The sequence below is a fragment of the Protopterus annectens genome, chromosome 7.part0 (assembly GCF_019279795.1).
Source record: "Protopterus annectens isolate FY-2018-M chromosome 7.part0, PAN1.0, whole genome shotgun sequence".
In the NCBI taxonomy this organism is placed as follows: domain Eukaryota; kingdom Metazoa; phylum Chordata; order Ceratodontiformes; family Protopteridae; genus Protopterus; species Protopterus annectens.
The window spans coordinates 36,253,755-36,275,612 of NC_056739.1; the positions used below are offsets into that span (position 1 = coordinate 36,253,755).

Consider the following 21,858-nt stretch of genomic DNA (forward strand, 5'->3'; position numbering starts at 1 on the left):
ACTGTGCCATTATTTAAAAAAAGCACACTTACTGTCCATGTCCACATGTACACTATTGTCTCATTATTTTATACAAGCAAAGAACAGTTACTATGTTCACACGTACACTATTGTGTCATTATTTAATAAAAAGAACAGTTACTATCTATGTCCATATGTACACTTTTGTGTCATTATTTAATACAAGCAAAGTACAGTTGATATCCATGTCCACATGTATGCTACTGTGCCATTATTTAATAAAGCACAGTTACTGTCCATGCCCATATGTACACTATTGAGTCATTATTTAATACAAGCAAAGATCACTTACTATCCATGTCCACATGTACACTATTGTGTCATTTTTTAATACAAGCAAAGAACATTTACTGTCCATGTCCACATGTACACTACTGTGTCATTTTTTAATACAAGCAAATAACAGTTACTATGTCTACATGTACGCTACTGTGCCATTATTTAAAAAAGCACAGTTACTGTCCATGTCCACATGTTCACTATTGTGTCATTATTTTATACAAGAAAGAACAGTTACTATCCATGTTCACACATGCACTATTGTGTCATTATTTAATAAAAAGAACAGTTATTATCCATGTCCACATGTACACTGTTGTCATTATTTAATACAAGCAAGGAACAGTTACTATCCATGTCCACATGTACACTATTGTGTCATTACTTAATACAAGCAAAAAACAGTTACTACCCATGTCCACATGTACGATATTGTGTCATTATTTAATACAAGCCAGGAACACTTACTATCCATGTCCACATGTACGCTACTGTGTCATTATTTAATACTAGCAATGAACAGTTACTATCCATGTCCACATGTACGCTACTGTGTCATTATTTAATACTAGCAATGAACAGTTACTAGCCATGTCCACATGTACGCTACTGTGTCATTATTTAATACTAGCAATGAACAGTTACTATCCATGTCCACATGTACGCTACTGTGTCATTATTTAATACTAGCAATGAACAGTTACTAGCCATGTCCACATGTACACTATGTTGTCATTATTTAATGCAAGCAAAGAACAGTGACTATCCATGTCCACATGTACACTATAGTGTCATTATTTAATACTAGCAATGAACAGTTACTATCCATGTCCACATGTACGCTATAGTGTCATTATTTAATACCAGCAAAGAACAGTTACTATCCATGTCCACATGTACGCTACAGTGTCATTATTTAATACCAGCAAAGAACAGTTACTATCCATGTCCACATGTACACTATTGTGTCTTTATTTAACACAAGCAAGGAACAGTTACTATCCATGTCCACATGTATGATATTGTGTCATTATTTAATACAAGCAAAGAACAGTTACTATCCATGTCCACATGTACACTATTGTGTCATTATTTAACACAAGCAAAGAACACTTACTATCCATGTCCACATGTTATTGTGTCATTATTTAATTAAAGCAAAGAACAGTTACTATCCATGTCCACATGTACGCTATTGTGTCATTACTTAAAAAAGCACAGTTATTGTCCATGTCCACATGTACACTATTGTGTCTTTATTTAATACAAGCAGAGAACAGTTACTATCCATGTTCACACGTACACTATTGTGTGACTATTTAAAACAAAGAACAGTTAGTATCCATGTCCATATAGACCCTATTGTGTCATTATTTAATACTAGCAAAGAACACTTACTATCCATGTCCACATGTACACTATTGTGTCATTATTTAATACAAAGAACAGTTACTATCCATGTCCACATGTACGCTATAGTGTCATTATTTAATACCAGCAAAGAACACTTACTATCCATGTCCACATGTACACTATTGTGTCATTATTTAATACAAAGAACAGTTACTATCCATGTACACATGTACGCTACTGTGTCATTACTTAATACAAACAAAGAACACTTACTATCCATGTCCACATGTATGCTACTATGTCATTAATACAAGCAAAAAACAGTTACTATCCATGTCCACATGTACGATATTGTGTCATGTAGTACAAGCAAGGAACACTTACTATCCCTGTCCACATGTACACTACTGTGTCATTATTTAATACTAGCAATGAACAGTTACTAGCCATGTCCACATGTACACTATTGTGTCATTATTTAATACAAGCAATGAAAAGGTACTATGTCCACATGTACGCTATTGTCATTAATACTAGCAAAGAACAGTTACTATCCATGTCCACATGTACGCTATTGTGTCATTATTTAATAAAGCAAAGAACAGTTATTATCCATGTCCACATGTATGTATTGTGTCATTATTTATTAGTAGCAATGAACAGTTAATTTCCAAGTCCAAATGTACGCTATTGTGTCATTATTTAATACAAGCAAAGAACACTTACTATCTATGTCCACATGTACACTATTGTGTCTTTATTTAACACAAGCAAAAAACATGTACTATCCATGTTCACATGTACACTATTATGTAGTTATTTAACACAAGCAATGAACAGTTACTATCCATGTAGACATGTACGCTATTGTGTCATTATTTGATACTTGCAAAGAACAGTTACTATCCATGTCCACGTGCAAACTACTGTGTCATTACTTAATACTAGCAAAGAACAGTTACTATCCACATCCACATGTAAGCTATTGTGTCATTATTTAATACTAGCAAAGAAGAGTTACTATCCATGTCCACATGTAAGCTATTGTGTCATTATTTAATACAAGCAAACAACACTTACTATCCATGTCCACATGTACGCTATTGCGTCATTATTTAATACAAGCAAAGAGCAGTTACTATCGATGTCCACATGTACACTATAGTGTCATTATTTAATACAAGCAAGGAACAGTTACTATCCATGTCCACATGTACACTATTGTGTCATTATTTAATACAAACAAAGAACAGTTACTATCATTGTCCACATGTATGCTATTGTGTCATTATTTAATACAAGCAAAGAACATATACTATCCATGTACACTATTGTGTCAATTTTTAATACTAGCAATGAACAGTTACTATCCATGTCCACATGTATACTACTGTGTCATTATTTAATAGAAGCAAAGAACAGCTACTATCCATGTCCACATGTATGCTATTGTGTCATTATTTAACACAAGCAAAGAACAGTTACTATGTCTACATGTACGCTACTGTGCCATTATTTAAAAAAAGCACACTTACTGTCCATGTCCACATGTACACTATTGTCTCATTATTTTATACAAGCAAAGAACAGTTACTATGTTCACACGTACACTATTGTGTCATTATTTAATAAAAAGAACAGTTACTATCTATGTCCATATGTACACTTTTGTGTCATTATTTAATACAAGCAAAGTACAGTTGATATCCATGTCCACATGTATGCTACTGTGCCATTATTTAATAAAGCACAGTTACTGTCCATGCCCATATGTACACTATTGAGTCATTATTTAATACAAGCAAAGATCACTTACTATCCATGTCCACATGTACACTATTGTGTCATTTTTTAATACAAGCAAAGAACATTTACTGTCCATGTCCACATGTACACTACTGTGTCATTTTTTAATACAAGCAAATAACAGTTACTATGTCTACATGTACGCTACTGTGCCATTATTTAAAAAAGCACAGTTATTATCCATGTCCACATGTTCACTATTGTGTCATTATTTTATACAAGAAGGAATAGTTACTATCCATGTTCACACATGCACTATTGTGTCATTATTTAATAAAAAGAACAGTTATTATCCATGTCCACATGTACACTGTTGTCATTATTTAATACAAGCAAGGAACAGTTACTATCCATGTCCACATGTACACTATTGTGTCATTACTTAATACAAGCAAAAAACAGTTACTACCCATGTCCACATGTATGATATTGTGTTATTATTTAATACAAGCCAGGAACACTTACTATCCATGTCCACATGTACGCTACTGTGTCATTATTTAACACTAGCAATGAACAGTTACTAGCCATGTCCACATGTACACTATTTTGTCATTATTTAATGCAAGCAAAGAACAGTTACTATCCATGTCCACATGTACACTATAGTGTCATTATTTAATACTAGCAATGAACAGTTACTATCCATGTCCACATGTATGCTATTGTGTCATTAATACTAGCAAAGAACAGTTAGCATCCATGTCCACATGTACACTATTGTGTCGTTACTTAATGCTAGCAATGAAAAGTAACTATCCATGTCCACATGTATGCTATTGTGTCATTATTTAATACAACCAAAGAGCAGTCACTATCCATATCCACATGTATGCTATTGTGTCATTATTTAATATAAGCAAGGAACGGTTACTATCCATATCCACATGTACGCTATTGTGTCATTATTTAATACAAGCAAAGAGCAGTCGCTATCCATGTCCACACATACACTATTGTGTCATTATTTAGAACAAGCAAGGAACAGTTACTATCCATGTCCACATGTACACTTTTGTGTCATTATTTAATACTAGCAAAGCAAGGAACAGTTACTATCCATGTCCACATGTACACTTTTGTGTCATTATTTAATACTAGCAAGGAACAGTTACTATCCATGTCCACATGTATACTACTGTGTCATTATTTAACACAAGCAAAGAACAGTTACTATCCATGTCCACATGTGAGCTATTGTGTCATTATTTAATACAAGCAAAGAACATTTACTGTCCATGTCCACATGTACACTATTGTGTCATTTTTTAATACAAGCAAAGAACAGTTACTATGTCTACATGTACGCTACTGTGCCATTATTTAATAAAGCACAGTTACTGTCCATGTCCATATGTACACTATTGTGTCATTATTTAATACAAACAAAGAACAGTTACTATCATTGTCCACATGTATGCTATTGTGTCATTATTTAATACAAGCAAAGAACATATACTATCCATGTCCACATGTACACTATTGTGTCATTATTTTATACAAGCAAAGAACAGTTACTATGTTCACATGTACACTATTGTGTCATTATTTAATAAAAAGAACAGTTACTATCCATGTCCATATGTACACTTTTGTGTCATTATTTAATACAAGCAAAGTACAGTTGATATCCATGTCCACATGTATGCTATTGTGCCATTATTTAATAAAGCACAGTTACTGTCCATGCCCATATGTACACTATTGTGTCATTATTTAATACAAGCAAAGACCACTTACTATCCATGTCCACATGTACACTATTGTGTCATTATTTAATACAAGCAAAGAACATTTACTGTCCATGTCCACATGTATACTACTGTGTCATTTTTAATACAAGCAAATAACAGTTACTATGTCTACATGTACGCTACTGTGCCATTATTTAAAAAAGCACAGTTATTATCCATGTCCACATGTTCACTATTGTGTCATTATTTTATACAAGCAAAGAACAGTTACTATCCATGTTCACACATGCACTATTGTGTCATAATTTAATAAAAAGAAAAGTTACTATCCATGTCCACATGTACAGTATTGTGTCATTATTTAATACAAACAAAGAACAGTTACTATCCATGTCCACATGTATGCTATTGTGTCATTATTTAATACAAGTAAAAAAACAGTTACTATCCATGTCCACATGTACACTATTGTGTCATTATTTAATACAAGCAAAGAACAGTTATTATCCATGTCCACATGTACACTGTCATTATTTATTACAAGCAAAGAACAGTTACTATCCATGTCCACATGTACACTATTGTGTCATTATTTAATACAAGCAAAAAACAGTTACTACCCATGTCCACATGTACGATATTGTGTCATTATTTAATACAAGCCAGGAACACTTAATATCCATGTCCACATGTATGCTACTGTGTCATTATTTAATACTAGCAAAGAACAGTTACTATCCATGTCCACATGTACACTATTTTGTCATTATTTAATGCAAGCAAAGAACAGTTATTATCCATGTCCACATGTACACTATAGTGTCATTATTTAATACTAGCAATGAACAGTTACTATCCATGTCCACATGTATGCTATTGTGTCATTAATACTAGCAAAGACAAGTTACTATCCATGTCCAAATGTACACTACTGTGTCATTATTTAATGCTAGCAATGAAAAGTTACTATCCATGTCCACATGTATGCTATTGTGTCATTATTTAATACAAGCAAAGAGCAGTCACTATCCATATCCACATGTACGCTATTGTGTCATTATTTAATATAAGCAAGGAACGGTTACTATCCATGTCCACATGTACCGCTATTGTGTCATTATTTAATACAAGCAAACAGCAGTCACTATATCCATGTCCACACGTACACTATTGTGTCATTATTTAGTAGTAGCAATGAACAGTTAATTTCCAAGTCCAAATGTGTGCTATTGTGTCATTATTTAATACTAGCAAAGAACAGTTACTATCCATGTCCACATGTACACTATTGAGTCATTATTTAATACTAGCAATGAACAGTTACTATCCATGTCCACATGTACACTATTGTGTCATTATTTAATACTAGCAATGAACAGTTACTATCTATGACCACATGTACACTATTGAGTCATTATTTAATACTAGCAATGAACAGTTACTATCTATGACCACATGTACACTATTGTGTTATTATTTAATACAAGGACAGAAACCTTACTTTGACTCAGAAGTTCTATAATTCAGCATCTGATTCAGAAAATGTTATTCTAAGAGAAAAATGCCCTGTAGGAAACATCATTTAAATAAAGTTTGAACCTACATATCATGGTTTATAATGCACCTGGTAAGTGTATCATGTGGAGCATAGAAAAAATAATATATATCAAAAGTATCTTTACAGCGTTTTTTTACTATGACCTCCCCGAAAATTAAAACAGAGTAGCTGTCACAAATGAATAAGGACATACACGGTAAGGTGCAGCCCATTACCCAACTTTAAACAGCCGTGCAAAAGACTGTTACAAGTAAGCAAAAGCACTTACTACAGCATATAATCACACAAAGAACACATCCACACATGGGTATATTCACATATGGGAGTAACTGTGCAGTGTGTGTGTACGCACACTAGGCCACATTCCAAAAGAGTGAGCTGCTCTCATTGTAAGGGACTTCAGTGCAAAGCCTGTATATAAACAGGCTTACTACAGGGACCAGAATGCAAAGCACTTGCTCTCAGCCTGATCTCAGTGTAAGTGGTCACTTAGTCTGACAGCAAGTCTTTAGAAATCAGGGCCATTGTGTGTGTGCACATATATGTGATACACACATTTTACATGTATGTGTTTATATATAGCTGTCTATATATCTATATCCATATATATATATATATATATATATATCTACAAAAGTCTCCTTTGAGTAATCGAACTTACAGGACGTCAACTCGCAGCACAGCAAGATGACATCATCAACAAGTCATAACACTGAACTCTCGGAACGGTGAAATTCTCCTTGGGGAAACTAACGACTTGGCCACCACTGACAACCCTTGCCCTTTCCTGCACCACAGTGCGATCTCAGAGTTGTTACATTTTGGTAGCAAAGTCCCCCACTCCCGTGGGTTGTATTTATGTACAATTGTATTTTTCACAGTACGAAGTTTTAATTAACTAATGATGTTATTTTCCTCAGTGGTGGCCAAGTGGTTAGTTTCCCGGAGGTGAATTTCGTTGTTCTGGGAGTTCAGTGTTATGACTTGTCGATGTCGTCTTGCTGTTCTGCGAGTCGACATTCTGTAAGTTTGATTACTCAAGGGGGAATCATATATATTTACACACATACATATATATTATATATATATTTACACATACACATACGTATGCATACATACACACACACTTTTTTTTTAAAAAGAGACAATGCATGCTTTTTAAAAATGCACAGTATAAGACAGGGCCTCATAAGAAAGACACTTTCAGATGCTCTAGCAGCTTTTTTATCAGTATTAAAACGTCTGCCTTTATTTGGTCTCTTAATCGTACATATTTCCTAAATATGTCGTGTGAGATACAAATGTACATTGCAGTGTTTTGCTGCTCTGCAGCTCTACATATCAATATCGGTACACGCCAAACGTCTGCTAACACGCCTTTTACTACTGCACATCTAACACGTCAAGCCAAACGTCTGCTAACACGCCTTTCACTACTGCACATCTAACACGTCACGCCAAACTTCTGCTAATACACCTTTCACTACTGCACATCTAACACGTCACGCCAAACCTCTGCTAATACGCCTTTCACTACTGCACATCTAACACGTCACGTCAAACTTCTGCTAATCGCCTTTCACTACTGCACATCTAACACGTCACGCCAAACTTCTGCTAATACGCCTTTCACTACTGCACATCTAACACGTCACGCCAAACTTCTGCTAATACGCCTTTCACTACTGCACATCTAACACGTCACGCCAAACTTCTGCTAATACGCCTTTCACTACTGCACATCTAACACGTCACGCCAAACTTCTGCTACTACGCCTTTCACTACTACAAATCTAACACGTCACGCCGAACTTCTACTAACACGTCTTTTACTACTACACATCTAACACATCACGCCAAACTTCTGCTACTACGCCTTTCACTACTACACATCTAACACGTCACGCCAAACTTCTGCTAATACGCCTTTTACTACTGCACATCTAACACGTCACGCCAAACTTCTGCTAATACGCCTTTCACTACTACAAATCTAACACGTCATGCCGAACTTCTACTAACATGTCTTTTACTACTACAAATCTAACACGTCACGCCGAACTTCTACTAACACGCCTTTTACTACTACACATCTAACACATCACGCCAAACTTCTGCTAATACGCCTTTCACTACTACACATCTAACACGTCACGCCAAACTTCTGCTAACACGCCTTTTACTACTACACATCTAACACCACGCCAAACTTCTGCTAATACGCCTTTTACTACTGCACATCTAACACGTCACGCCAAACTTCTGCTACTACGCTTTTCACTACTACAAATCTAACACGTCACGCCGAACTTCTACTAACATGCCTTTTACTACTACACATCTAACACATCACGCCAAACTTCTGCTAACCCGCCTTTTACTACTACACATCTAACACGTCTGCATGCAGCTCACGACTCAGAGGACACGCACTGCTCGCTGATATGGTGAAAGCCAAACAGCAGTTCGCAGTGGGGAGGATCGAACTACTTATACATAAGCATAACTCTACACATTCAGGAAGGTCACTACTAATAGTTGTTACATGAATGGGTAAACCAAAAAAGTACACAACCTTTCCTATCCAGTAAGGCATACAGATGTCAAGATCAAGAGCTGAGCAATGCTGGCTGTTTGCAAAAGCTTCAATATTAATAACAATATTATAACAACAATAATAATAATCACTGCAAATAAAAATTATCATATTGCAAACCTGTCATCTATCCCTGTTCAATTGACATTCAGCTGCAGCACTTTGAACAGAATGTACAAAGTGGATATACATAAAATAGAATGTACAAGGTGGCCCCACATTGCATTTGCAAACAGCTAGTGTTGTGCTTACCGATATTTGGTGTCACAATGGTGAAAGGGCTGAGGTAGGTCTTCTTCATGTTCTGTGCTAACACACTGGCATAGTCCTCATAGTACTTCAGCATGCGTGCTGTGCCACCCTCCGTATGCTGGATCAAATCCCAGTGCTGCTTGTTGGCTTCATCCAGGAGTGCACTTCCCACCTTTATAAGGTTCTAATCGCAAAACAAAGGTAACTGCAGTTATAGAAAAACTTACCCCAACCCAAAACCAGTTGTAGCATCTTTTAGAACAGACTACATCTCTAGACATTTGGCTGACATATCTCAGGACCATATGAAAATACTTCCAAGTAAATGCACGGCTATGGAAAAGCATGAGTCACATCACCAAATTTTACCAAAAAAGATGCCCCCCTCTCTCACTTCACATACACTAGCCTTCATTCTCCTTTATAAGAATATATATGTGACAGCACAAATGGAGTTTCAATCAATGCTGCTGGACAAACGTTATGAAAAAGTGGTTACTGCCACCAAAATGTGAGGATCACTTTCATGCACTGTCACTGATGCATGAGGAGAAGATCTAGCTGGCACTAGAGGGATGCTCTCCGGAGTCATACCACAGGTACCTAGAAGGTAAAAGGACAGGAAGAAAGTGCAGACAAGTCTAACTCAATGATCTATTCACAAAATTCAACCAGACCCCAAGAGCATAAAAGGAATATGCACTGCTGTGCTGTATAGTAGCTTATAACATCCACTCCCGTATTAGACTACACATGGGCTACTTCAGAATTAAGTCTTTAACCTAGCAGTCTGGGTTCCCTTTTCACTGCTCTCTCTTAAAAACTACAGGGTCTTCTACTGCCCCTTACCCATGATAAATACTTTTCACAAAAGTTATTATTTTCACACCAAAAGATGATACATAATTCCAAGGGAAGGCTGGCAGAATACTCCAATTCTCCATAGCTTTCTTCCCGGCACAGACGTACTACCACCACCCTGGAATGTATTGCTGGGGTCCTCCTTTTACCTGATGTTCTTTTATTAGACAAGCCAAATTTGTAATTATGCACAGTAATATTTTCAATCTTAGTAGGCCCAAATTATCTAGCTACGGAGAGATACAGACACACAATTTGTTAATCACTGTATATGATAACCTTCCTCTCAGATAATAATGAGCAGTAATACATATATAATAAAGACCAGCCACAAGAGCTTAAAAGTGAATAAACAATAAGAAAACAGTGCAGTTACAGATAAAGAATGCAAAAAATTAGAACGTACCCATGAAAGAACAAAACCGCATTCAGTAACACTACTAACAGCATATTCAGAAAAAAATTGATCTGTGGATAAAAATACCCACTAGCTATGTTTTACTATGCAAAACACTAGCTCTAATAAATCTGTGTTGGAACAATATTCTGAACAAAGATGAGAGAGAACAAAGACACAGCTGACATTTTCATACATTTCAATTCCTCGGTACTTTAAGGCAACAGTCCTACATGCCAATGCAGTTAGTTCGGACATGTAATAGTGTTGTAAGTTTCAATGCAACAAGTTGCACTGTATAAGCCATTAGCAGCCTCTTAAATCAAACCCTATCCCAATAGTTAATGGCACAAGACAGGGCTATCCGCTTTCTCCTTATCTTTTTAACCTGTATCTAGAGGCCCTCCTCCTGAAATTAAGCCAAAAAACATTTAACCATTCTATTTACATTTCCAAATTCCAAGTTAAATGCACAGCATTTGCTGACAATCTTAACATCTATTTTGAATTTCCCTGCACAGACTAAGAAAAGAGCTTAAGCTCCATTAACAAGTTTTCTGCAATCTCAAACTATGCCATGAATCCAAGTAAATCAAAAATATTCCTGTTAAACCCTCTAAGCCACAAAGAGTTCTTCTTCTCAGAAACAAAGATTAAAGTAGATTATTCACTCAAATACCTGGGCATTACTTTTACTCACCCGCACAAGACAATTATAAAAAAAAAAACCTTTACAAAGTTTCGTCAAAAGTTATTGAGGATCTTGATAGATAGAAAAACTTAAACCTTTCTCTTCTCTCCAAGACAGCAATCATCAGAATGAATATCCTCCCTAAAATTTTATATCATTTTTATGTCATCAACCAAAACATTCCAAACAGTTTTTTTTTCTAAAATGAAAGCAACATTAGGCAAATTTATTTGGCACCCAAAGAATACTAGAATTAGTTACACAAAGTTAACCCTGCCCAAAGAGAAAGGTGGTCTGAGCCTCCCCGACTTTCAGACATATTCTCTTATTATTAATGCCAATCATATCATACTAGTCAACTATGAACCTTCTGATACATCATGGCACCTTCTCTGGATCAAAATTTATCACCAACATCTTAGTTCCTCCAATATAAATCCAAGGGCTATACCTTTTCTCAATTACAAAACTCTAAAAGACTTCAAAATATATCCCACCATAGTCAATAATGTGACATATTTCCAAAAGTGTGTAACTTCCTTAAACTTAAAGAACTCCTTAATTATGGCTCAACCAATTCACATGAACCCGAATATCAAACTTAATAATAATATGCTAAATCTAGATAATTGCCCAGTCATAAAGAAATGTATAGTCTGGGAATTTTATCAAATGAAAGATCTACCATTGAGTTCTATTATAGATTCTCTAGCAGCAAGTAAAACATACCACTTAATTATTAAACAAATATTATATCTAGTAACTTTGATGACAACAGAAATTAACGTAACTCTACAAGGTTTTCATTTATGTCAACAAATCATTTCCCTTCTGTTATTGAGGACTAAAATGTTATCAAACACTTATAGACTAATTACTCAAATTAAATACCAAGATGTAATGTTATATTACAACTAGTGGATGAGTCAAAATAATAAACTAACTAATGAACAAAAACTAGCAGCAATCGATATAACTATAAAACTAACTCCCTTTAAAAAATTAATTTACACTCAATTTATGATTAATAAAAGCTTATCACACACCACTTTTTCTGAGCAAAATAAATGCTAATTCGTCACCTTTCTGCCCTACATGTTCTAATTCAATAGCAGACACTCTCCACATATTCTGGTTTTGCAAAAACATCTATAAACGATGGTGCTCTTTAAGAGCAAAACTGGAGAAAGCAGGTTATAGGAAATCCACCCTCTCATGGGAAATGGCAATATTAAACATTTTCCCCAACTCCTATACATTTTGAGTCTAAACATATTATTACAACACTGAAATCCTATATAGCCCTCAACTGGCTAGACAGATCCAAAACTTCTTGGATAGAGTTCAAATCTATAGCTATCAAATATGTTTTAGCAAACAAATTTAGAACAGTAAGCCACAAGAAGTTAACCTATTTCCAGAAATACTGGAAAAGGCTTAATAGAGGTTCTTAGGTAGATTCTCACTAAGTTAGCTAGAGCACCTCATTTTTCTTTCTTATTCCCCACCAAATAGCAACTTTCCTACTTAATTTGATATAACGGCTACAATCAACCTTTTCACAAAAAGATTGTGCTAGATACATTAGGTTTAGCAAAGTGCCCTCTACTTAGACATTTGTATTTATCACTATTGCATGTAAAATATCAGCTTATAAACTTTTCTAGAACAACCTGCATGAGTGACAACCCAGTGTAAATAATGTAAACAGTTGCTTTGATAGGCACAGGCATATGATTACATTTCTTCCCCTGAGAAAATAACTGGTTAAAGTTATACTGCTAATATTAACGCTCAGTTGCTTGATATCTTGTATGAATTCTAAGTCATACTCAACATCACAGGGCATACTTGTCTTATTAATGCCTATTACAATTAAAAGAATGTCTGTTTCTCTTTTCTGCTTGCCTTTTTTTAAAATATCAAGCTCAGTCATCATATATGCCTTGTAATCTGTATGCATTACTTGTTTTTTGCAATCTTATGTAACTTATTGTTATACTTACTTTCACCTTGTACTATACGGTTCATTGTAGTTAAAGGAAAAATGAAATAAAAATTATATTTAAAAAAAAAATAAGCCATTAGGAGCCTCTTCTCACCCTCATCACTTTAAGAAGTAGAAGTGAGTTTATCTCTGCATGTTAATGTGCCAGACCACTGACACATTGTCAACAGGGAAGGTAACAACACCCCAAGTCAAGAAGCCCCGAAAGGCAGCAATGCTAGCAGAACTGCTACCATGTCGAAATGATGGCATGCACAATGACCTCTGATAACAATCATGCTTCTTGGACCACATGTCCTTGAAAATGCCCTTCCCACCTTAGAACAGAGGAATCCATAATGAATGACAATTAGAGAGACAGAGATTAAAACGGATTGTCCACAATCACGTCTGGTGTGCACATATACTAGTTTTAGTCGGACTTAAAAATCCCAGACAGCTTTACTTGCTGTAACGTGACACCTATCAACTGAAACCACTCACCTTTTTTTAATGTTCACTGCAAAACACTCACGTAAAACCTAGCACTGGAAACCATGTAAATATCTACTGCTCTTACGAAAGTTTTCAAGCACCATAAGGCAGCAAGTGAATGACCCTGAAAGACATGACATACTACATTCGTAAAGGGAGGATTCTTTCTGAAAAAAGACCAGCCTTACAAGACAAAATGTGCAACATGCACTCAATGAATGTGAGCAATTTAGATGGCTTTCAGCTACAATTCTGCAGTCATTGCAATTTTCAGAGACTGGAAGAGAATTCCTCACAGACACCAGACTACTTGCTGAAGTTAGAAGGACGCAGCCTTTGATTTACTGTTTAAGCCTGAATCTGATGAATACTCTCCGGCTGCAATGACGCTAAATGGAATGGTTTGGAATGGATAACAAATGTCCTCCTCCCTAAAATGTAGAAACCTCCTGGATTTTGTGATGATCTATATGTGAAGTTGGGCATCCTGGAGGTCCAAAGAACACATCTGGTCTCTTTTAGACAGGCAGGCAAGGGTGGACTGCACTGTGACCATATAAAAAAACTCTTAAGGGATGAATGCATTTAGGCTACTCAGACTGAACGTAGGCCAAAGGTTCTATGTCTTTCAAGGATCTAAAAGGAACTTGCAGTAAAAGGCACATTCTTTCTAGTCAGGTGGGACCTTCTGGACAGCTAATTTTGGCAAGATGTTTACACCTCCTTTCTTACATACTTTTTCCTGTTTTTTGTCACTGCTGTCTGATGATTGCTGACCCCCTCCCAGTCAATCAGCCCATTGCATCCCCTTGAGAGTCAACCAGGAGGAAATATTCATTTAGATGGCTATCAGGGTGGTTGAAGATTTTTGTAAGTTGCCTTACTCCCATCTGCATCCGGTGAGGCCCCAAGAAGGGATGTGAGATGGGCTTAACGAAGGGTATCCCCTCATTTCTGCAAGGAGAGTTTCCTCTCACATCTCAGGCAGCCCCGCCCACCTCTCCTTGAAGAATGAGAGGTGGTTTCCCTGCTCTCCACCAAGGAAACTGCACCACCCAGTGTGCTGCTGAGTGTGGGCATCCCTCTATACCTCCACAGAAAGATGAGTTGACCTCACTCCACTCTTCCCCCTCCCTGCCTGGCTTCTGTCACTAAAGTCCACACTTTTTGGTGAGTCTGGCAAGGGAAGAAAGTGGGCATGAGAGGGATGTGAAAGACACCTGCAAAGCCCTGAGCCACTCATCATACATGATGGCCAGGCAGGCATTAAAATGAGAGGAAAGTCCATTTACAGAGTGAGATAGTCAAGGAAGGTCTCAGAGATTAGACTGCTGTTTGCACCCCTGCAGGAAAGAAGCAGTGCCCAGCTGCAACTGCCAAAAGGGCTACGCCAATGTCCACTGCCCTCACTGCACCACCAGACAAACAGAGAGGAAGGCACATGGTCAAGTTTGCAACTCATTTCATGGGTGCCACTTGAAAATGCAATCTGTACTGCAAGTCTCTATATCAGGTAAACCTTCCGGTGACTGGCTAATTTCATCAGTCAGCTTTAGCTGAATCATAACATATGTAACTGGTACTTCACGAGCCACAGGGCAAATGCAGATGATGCATTAAGATGCTTCCCCAACCCTCCAGGTCCCCCAATTTTTCATCTTTGGAATGGACAGCTGGACTCTGCAGAGGAGGAGCCTTTTTCAGAGCTGCTACAGCAACACTGGAGTCTGTCCTGGGAGTTTCTGCCCAGTAGGTCCAGTCTTTGCGAGAACAGGATGTTTTTTTTCTGAACTCCTCCGGACAGTTGCACAAATATCAGGATCTTTTCATATGTCTTTTACCACATGATACACCATCAGCCAGGAAGAAGGCTGGATGAAAGACAAGCCTCTTGCAAGGTGCACTGAAGAGTGTTTGGGGTCACCCCTATTTGCCTTAGCATCTGTAAGACCACCTTGACACTTGGGTCATCTGGTGGGAGGTAGCTGGGAATCAATGCTCTCGTTTGTGTCAATACCTGGGGTGGGGAACTCTAAAGGAGGAATGTGCTTCCTACTGGGCCTAAAAGGTGAAACATCTGTGAATGTTGAAGAGACTAGCAAGGATTCACATACGCAGCAGCGATCCTGCAAGGACCCAATGACCTCTCTGTCCTGTGCTGACAGATGATGGGCAGCCAATCAAGGAAGTGCATCTTGTAGACATCAAATTCACAGTCAAAGCAGGTGCTGAGAGCTGCAAATGCAGCAGAGCCTACAGTCTGCATCGTTGGCTTGGATACTAACATCGATACAATTCTTGGCGCTGACAGGCTTGATGTCAAATGCCGAAGGTGGAGCTGGGATCGATATCCATTCCCGTCATTCTTTTCGTTCACATCATCTCTCTCTACCTCCACCAAATATCACACCTTGACTTATTGTACTTCCACCCACATTATCATCACTACGACTGTATCATATATAGTGCATATATGTTTTGTGTCTTTTATATTATCTTGCTTGTAGCAACCTACCAGCTATATGTTGTTGTAGAAATTAACTCATTTAATGTATTTTTGTTAAAATTTTGCTCTGTATGTTCATTTGTTATGTCATATTTGTGGAGCTTTTCTCCTCGGGCCTCCACTGAAAATGGGGTTCTGACCCAGTAGACTTTCTCGGTTAACAAATGTCAATAAACTAACTAAATAAATAAATACTAAAAACAATGTCCCCAGGGCTGACCACTAACAATGGAGCAGAAAGAGTGCAATCTCTACCTTGACACCAGATGCATGCTGACCATGGCAATATCAATAACAGGACTGATGAAACTGGTACTGAAACTAATTCCACCAGGCTGATGTCAAGCCACAGTCCTGATGGTACTCTTCATGACAATGTCAACAGTGGTGGTGCAGTCATGTCAAATGATCACGTAGTTCTGAGACACTGGTCTGTCAGTGCTGATACTGACACCTGCAGGTTGAAACCCAGCCTTACTGCGACCAAAAGGGACTTCAAGTTGAAGAACTACTTTTCTGACACAAATTAGTCTGGGCTGCTTCTCTACTGTTTGCTGAATGCAAGACAAAAACAGATTACTGGCAAAATGAGCACGGCTAGCCACCTGGAAAAGTTTCAGATGGCAACCTAACTAAAGGCCTGCACTTGTAGTGTTGTTGGTTGGTGAGGACAGAACTCCTCATCTCAGATTTACTGCTAGTCCCTGAGAGCATTTGTGCAGTTTGTGGAAGATTTGTTGATTTGTGTCAAGTCCTGAGCCTGTTGCCTTATAAAGGTATGCTTCTCCCACAGAGCTGCTGTCTTTGTTTTAACTTTTGTCTCCTTAATGGCTACTGCACCTGGAGTGTCCACCTAAGGTCAACAATGTAGCAGAAGCAGCCCATCCACTCCTCAACCCTAAGGATGAGAAATCTGGCCACTGTCCGCTTGATGACTTCCTCCCTAGCTGACCTTCTGTACCAGAACCTATACAATCATCCGAGGTCACTATCAGGACAGTCAAAAAATATTTTTTTTCTCCATCAGACTAGTATATGCCTTGATTCTCCTGTCATGGAATATAAGCCATGCAACATCAACCAAGCTAAGACTGGGTCAGCATTTCTCAGTAAAGAATATATGAAAAGATGAAAGCCTGACTATCTCTCATGGCATGTCACAGCTAAATAAGTCCCAAATACAAATACGGCCCCATGTAGTTCTAAGGGCAGGTCAGGTGACTGAATGATAACCAACAGTCTAGAAAATAATCCTACAGCACTTAAACTAAAATATGCCTTATGTTCTCAAGCAATATTCAGACTACACCACACATGAACAAGTGAGAAAGAAGCTGTAAGCTCCAAATGTACAGAATTCTGGCTGGTAGTAATACTCCATACTTGGAAATGGCACAATAAGGGTACACATTTGCATTCTTCATCATCCAGAATGAGTACATTTTAGAAGAGACATGTAGCCGTAAAATCACTTATGAATATTTGAATTTTAAACATAATCTTTTTAAACAATGATGAACAATATATGTATAAAAACTCCGGATCACAATAATAAACAAAAGTGAAGCATTTTAATTTGGAGAGCAGAAAGGTTCAACGATGGGTGTCTCTGATTGTTAGGAAATACTTATACAGCTGAGGGCAGCCATCCATATTCAAGCATCCATGTTTGTCTGTACTCATTTTCACAGAATTTTCAGGTTCTAGAATGTGTTCTAGGCCACGTCTCACTGGAGAAAGTCTATAGCTGAGCATCTGTTACTTGATCGTATCCAAAGAGAAAAAACTTACATTATTGGCATCCAATGCCAAACACTCCAATGTCTGCACAGTTTGACGGACCCTGGGAGAAAGTCCACATCATCAACATAATTATACAAAAGAGAAAGTACAGTTTTGCAAAATCTTACAAACCAAGCAGGACCTTTGCAGTTTGGAGGGTGTGAAATTCACTCCTTGAAATATATTATGCAGCTAGTTCACTAATAAAATTCAAACTTTAAAATACTTACTACAAAATAATAAAATAGTAGGCAGAGTGGAACATGGAATATCTTTTACTGAAACACACAAACAAGTCATCCTGGTTGAGTATAAATACTCAGGTGGCAGTATACTCAACTAGGATTGCTTGCTTATGTGTTCAGTAAAGGATATTTAATTTTTTAACTCAACTGTTGACTACCAACCTACCAGGAGTCTACCAGGAGTTTAATACCTCTGTACTGCCTACAGCTCTGGATGTCCCCTTTGTTCTTGCATACTGGCACTAGTATGCATGTTCTCCAGTCATCTGGGACATGCCTTTCTCTCCAGACTGCTATGAGTACCCTCAGGTGCCATTTCTCCCCTATCTTACCCAGCATCGTTATCATACCTGCTGTGACCTGATCCGAGCCTGCTGCTTTCCCTGACTTCATTTTCCTTAGTGCTGCTCTTACTTCTTCTAGGGTGGGCTCCTCCTCTTCTCTTATTGTAAGCTGTGCCTGGGGCAGTACAGTGTGATTTTCTTCATTCAGAAGCTGCTGGAAATACTCCTTCCATCTGCCTTTGATGTCCTCTGGGCTGGTCAGCAGGTTGTTGCTGGCATCCCTTATGAAGGGTGTCTGACTATCTTCTTTATCTTTCTGTCTTTGCTTTGCAACATGATATGGTTTCTTTGTGCCACCTACTGAGTCACTTTCTAGAAGCTGGTAGAATGTCTCTGATGCCCTGTTCTTTGCCACTGCAACTCCTTTCTTAGCTTCTTTGTTAGTCAGTCAGTACTCCTTCCTAACCTGGTTGTCCTTACTATCACCCACTTTTTCCTGAACTCTTTCTTTCTCAATTTTTTTTATTTTTCAAATACATTTGAATGAATTCTAAAGTATTTATATATAACATCTTAAATAACTAAGTATACTATTTACACTAGCCTGACACTATAACAGATCTTAATGTATACAGTTACTTTATAAGCATGTCCAATCGCTTATCAGAGTGTCTGATCAATTATCGTATCGTGTCAATCAACGATAAGACTTTTCCCCAAGGGTTGTTGATAAATGACCTTGGATAAATTCGTAGTTCTTTAATTTTAATTTCCAATAATGCTATAGAAGTCTTCCAAAGTTGGTATTGTGTTTGTATTCCATCTTCTTGTTATACACTTCCTTGAAATTGCAAGTATAGTCCATGCGAGATACATGTTTGACCCATTCAAATGAGGACCTTCATTCATATTTAATAATACAAGAGCTTTAGTTAAATAAAATGATTCATTAAATAAAGCTTGTAGAAAGTTATTAATACCATTCCAAAATGGATTAATTTTAACACAATCAAAGAAAATGTGGTTCCAATCTGCATTGTGTACCTGCTCACATCTCCAACATATTCCTTTTATGGAAGAACTAATTTTACTGAATCTGTCTGGGGTTAAGAATGCTCTGTGCAAGCATTTCCAATTAAAAACTTTCCAATATTCTGTAAAGGATGTATATTTTATCGATAATAAGATATTTGTTTTAATATCTTCAGTTAACTGTATTTAGTGTCCTTTTGTTATATATTTCCAATATGAGGTTTTAGGTGTTGTTTTATAGTTTATCAATATTTTGTAAAATTTTTAAATACTGTTTCCCATGTCAAAGTCATTATATATGATTTCATATATGTATTTTGTAACTTTAGGTATTTCTTTAAATGAAGAATTGTTAATTATTCTACTTAAATCTTGTGAATATGACAGAATACTCTGTAAAGTTACCCAGTCCTGTTGTGGAATTTTGTATGTTGTTTGTATTACTTGCATATCTAAAAGTTTAGTTCTTTGATACATTAGAGCCAACAAACAAATTCTTTCTGTTCCCAAGAATTAATAATTTCTCAACATATTTTATGTGGAAAGTTCTTTGTGACTATAAATGGTGTTAAAAGATCAAACCAGATTTTTAAATCTATATTTGCATCAATAATTTTCCTAAATGAGTCAATGTAATAATTAATCATACGAGTTTTGGTGGGTTTAGTTATGTTATATTGCATACTAATACATAATATGTGCCATGGCAAACTGTTTTTATCTGTTATTTTAAATGTGTTTTGTAAATCAAATTCATTTATTGATATTACAGTTAGTAATTATTTCCAATTTGCAGAATAATTTGGACTTATCCACTCTGAGATTGTTTTAGATATTGATGCTTTTATATATATTTCTATATCAGGAAAGTTTAATCCTCCCTGTTTCCATGGTCTGATATGATGTATTAAAGCTTTTCTGTTTCTTTTGGGAAACCATAAAAATGTTATTAGGCATGAATTTATTTCTTTAAGTATATTCCTTTCTGGTAACAGCTGTATTGCCAAGGCTATATATAGGATCTTGGGCAGTAAAACCATTTTTATTAACTGTAGTCTATCTTAAAATGTTAATATTATTTTGTTCCATTTTTCCACAGAGATTTTAATTGTCTTGATGATATTATTGTAAATTTTTTAGACTAATACATTATTATCCTTGCATAACTCAATTCCTAGATATTTTAACGTAGATTCTTGTTTCCCTATGATGTGCTCCCCCTTAGTCTGCAGTTCTTTTTTTATTTAAAAATAAAAATTTTGATTTTAATTTATTGAAATGGAGTCCTGAAGTCATGTGAAATTTGTCAATTAATATATCTAATTATTCTAATGTCTCTAGTAATATGTCATCAGCAAATAGCATTACTTTAGAATTGTATCGTTCATAAACATCTATTCCTTTGATTTTATATTGTTATGAACTGAATCTGACAATATTTCAATAGCCAGAGCAAATATAATCGGTGACATGGGACATCCTTGTTTAGTGCCTTTTGTTATATGTATAGATTCAGAGGTAAAAGGACCTAACTTGACATACGCTAAATTATTTATATATATATATTCTTTAGGAGATGAACAAAGGATGCAGGAAATTCAAATAGCATTAGGATTTTGAATACAGTCCCAGTTTAGGGATCTTTCTTTCTTTCAATGACTTTCTGGGCTTCTGCATTCCACCCCCAGCTTTCCTTCTGTACCTGATTTCCATACCTGCTGCAGTCCTCACACATGCTGGTTTGAGGCAATGCGTTTCTTCTTCAACTCCATTTATTATTTTTTTTCTTCTTGAGGTGTCAGAGCCCTGAGTAATTTCTTTAACTCTTGTACTTACTCTCCAATCAACTTCCAGGTCTTCAGCCTGGTCTCTGTTCACCTTAGAGCCTTCTCCGAGCACTGCTTTGGCAACCAATGATTTATGCTGTGGGCTGACTGTTTCACTGGGAATTACTTTGCAATCAGTGATTCTATCCCAGTGCCCTTTGCTACTATGAGGAAGTCTACCTGACTTGCATGT

General features: G+C 36.7%; 1 protein-coding gene across 2 annotated transcripts in view; it reads right to left on the reverse strand.

The window, feature by feature from the left end:
• The window catches only part of CELSR2 (cadherin EGF LAG seven-pass G-type receptor 2), a 1,401,203-nt gene that overhangs the window by 293,683 nt on the left and 1,085,662 nt on the right, over positions 1 to 21,858 (reverse strand). For both annotated transcript variants that reach the window (XM_044076472.1, XM_044076471.1), the window contains exon 19: positions 9,560 to 9,743. In XM_044076472.1, coding sequence (XP_043932407.1) covers positions 9,560 to 9,743 — 184 coding nt within the window. The remainder of the gene's footprint in view (positions 1 to 9,559; positions 9,744 to 21,858) is intronic.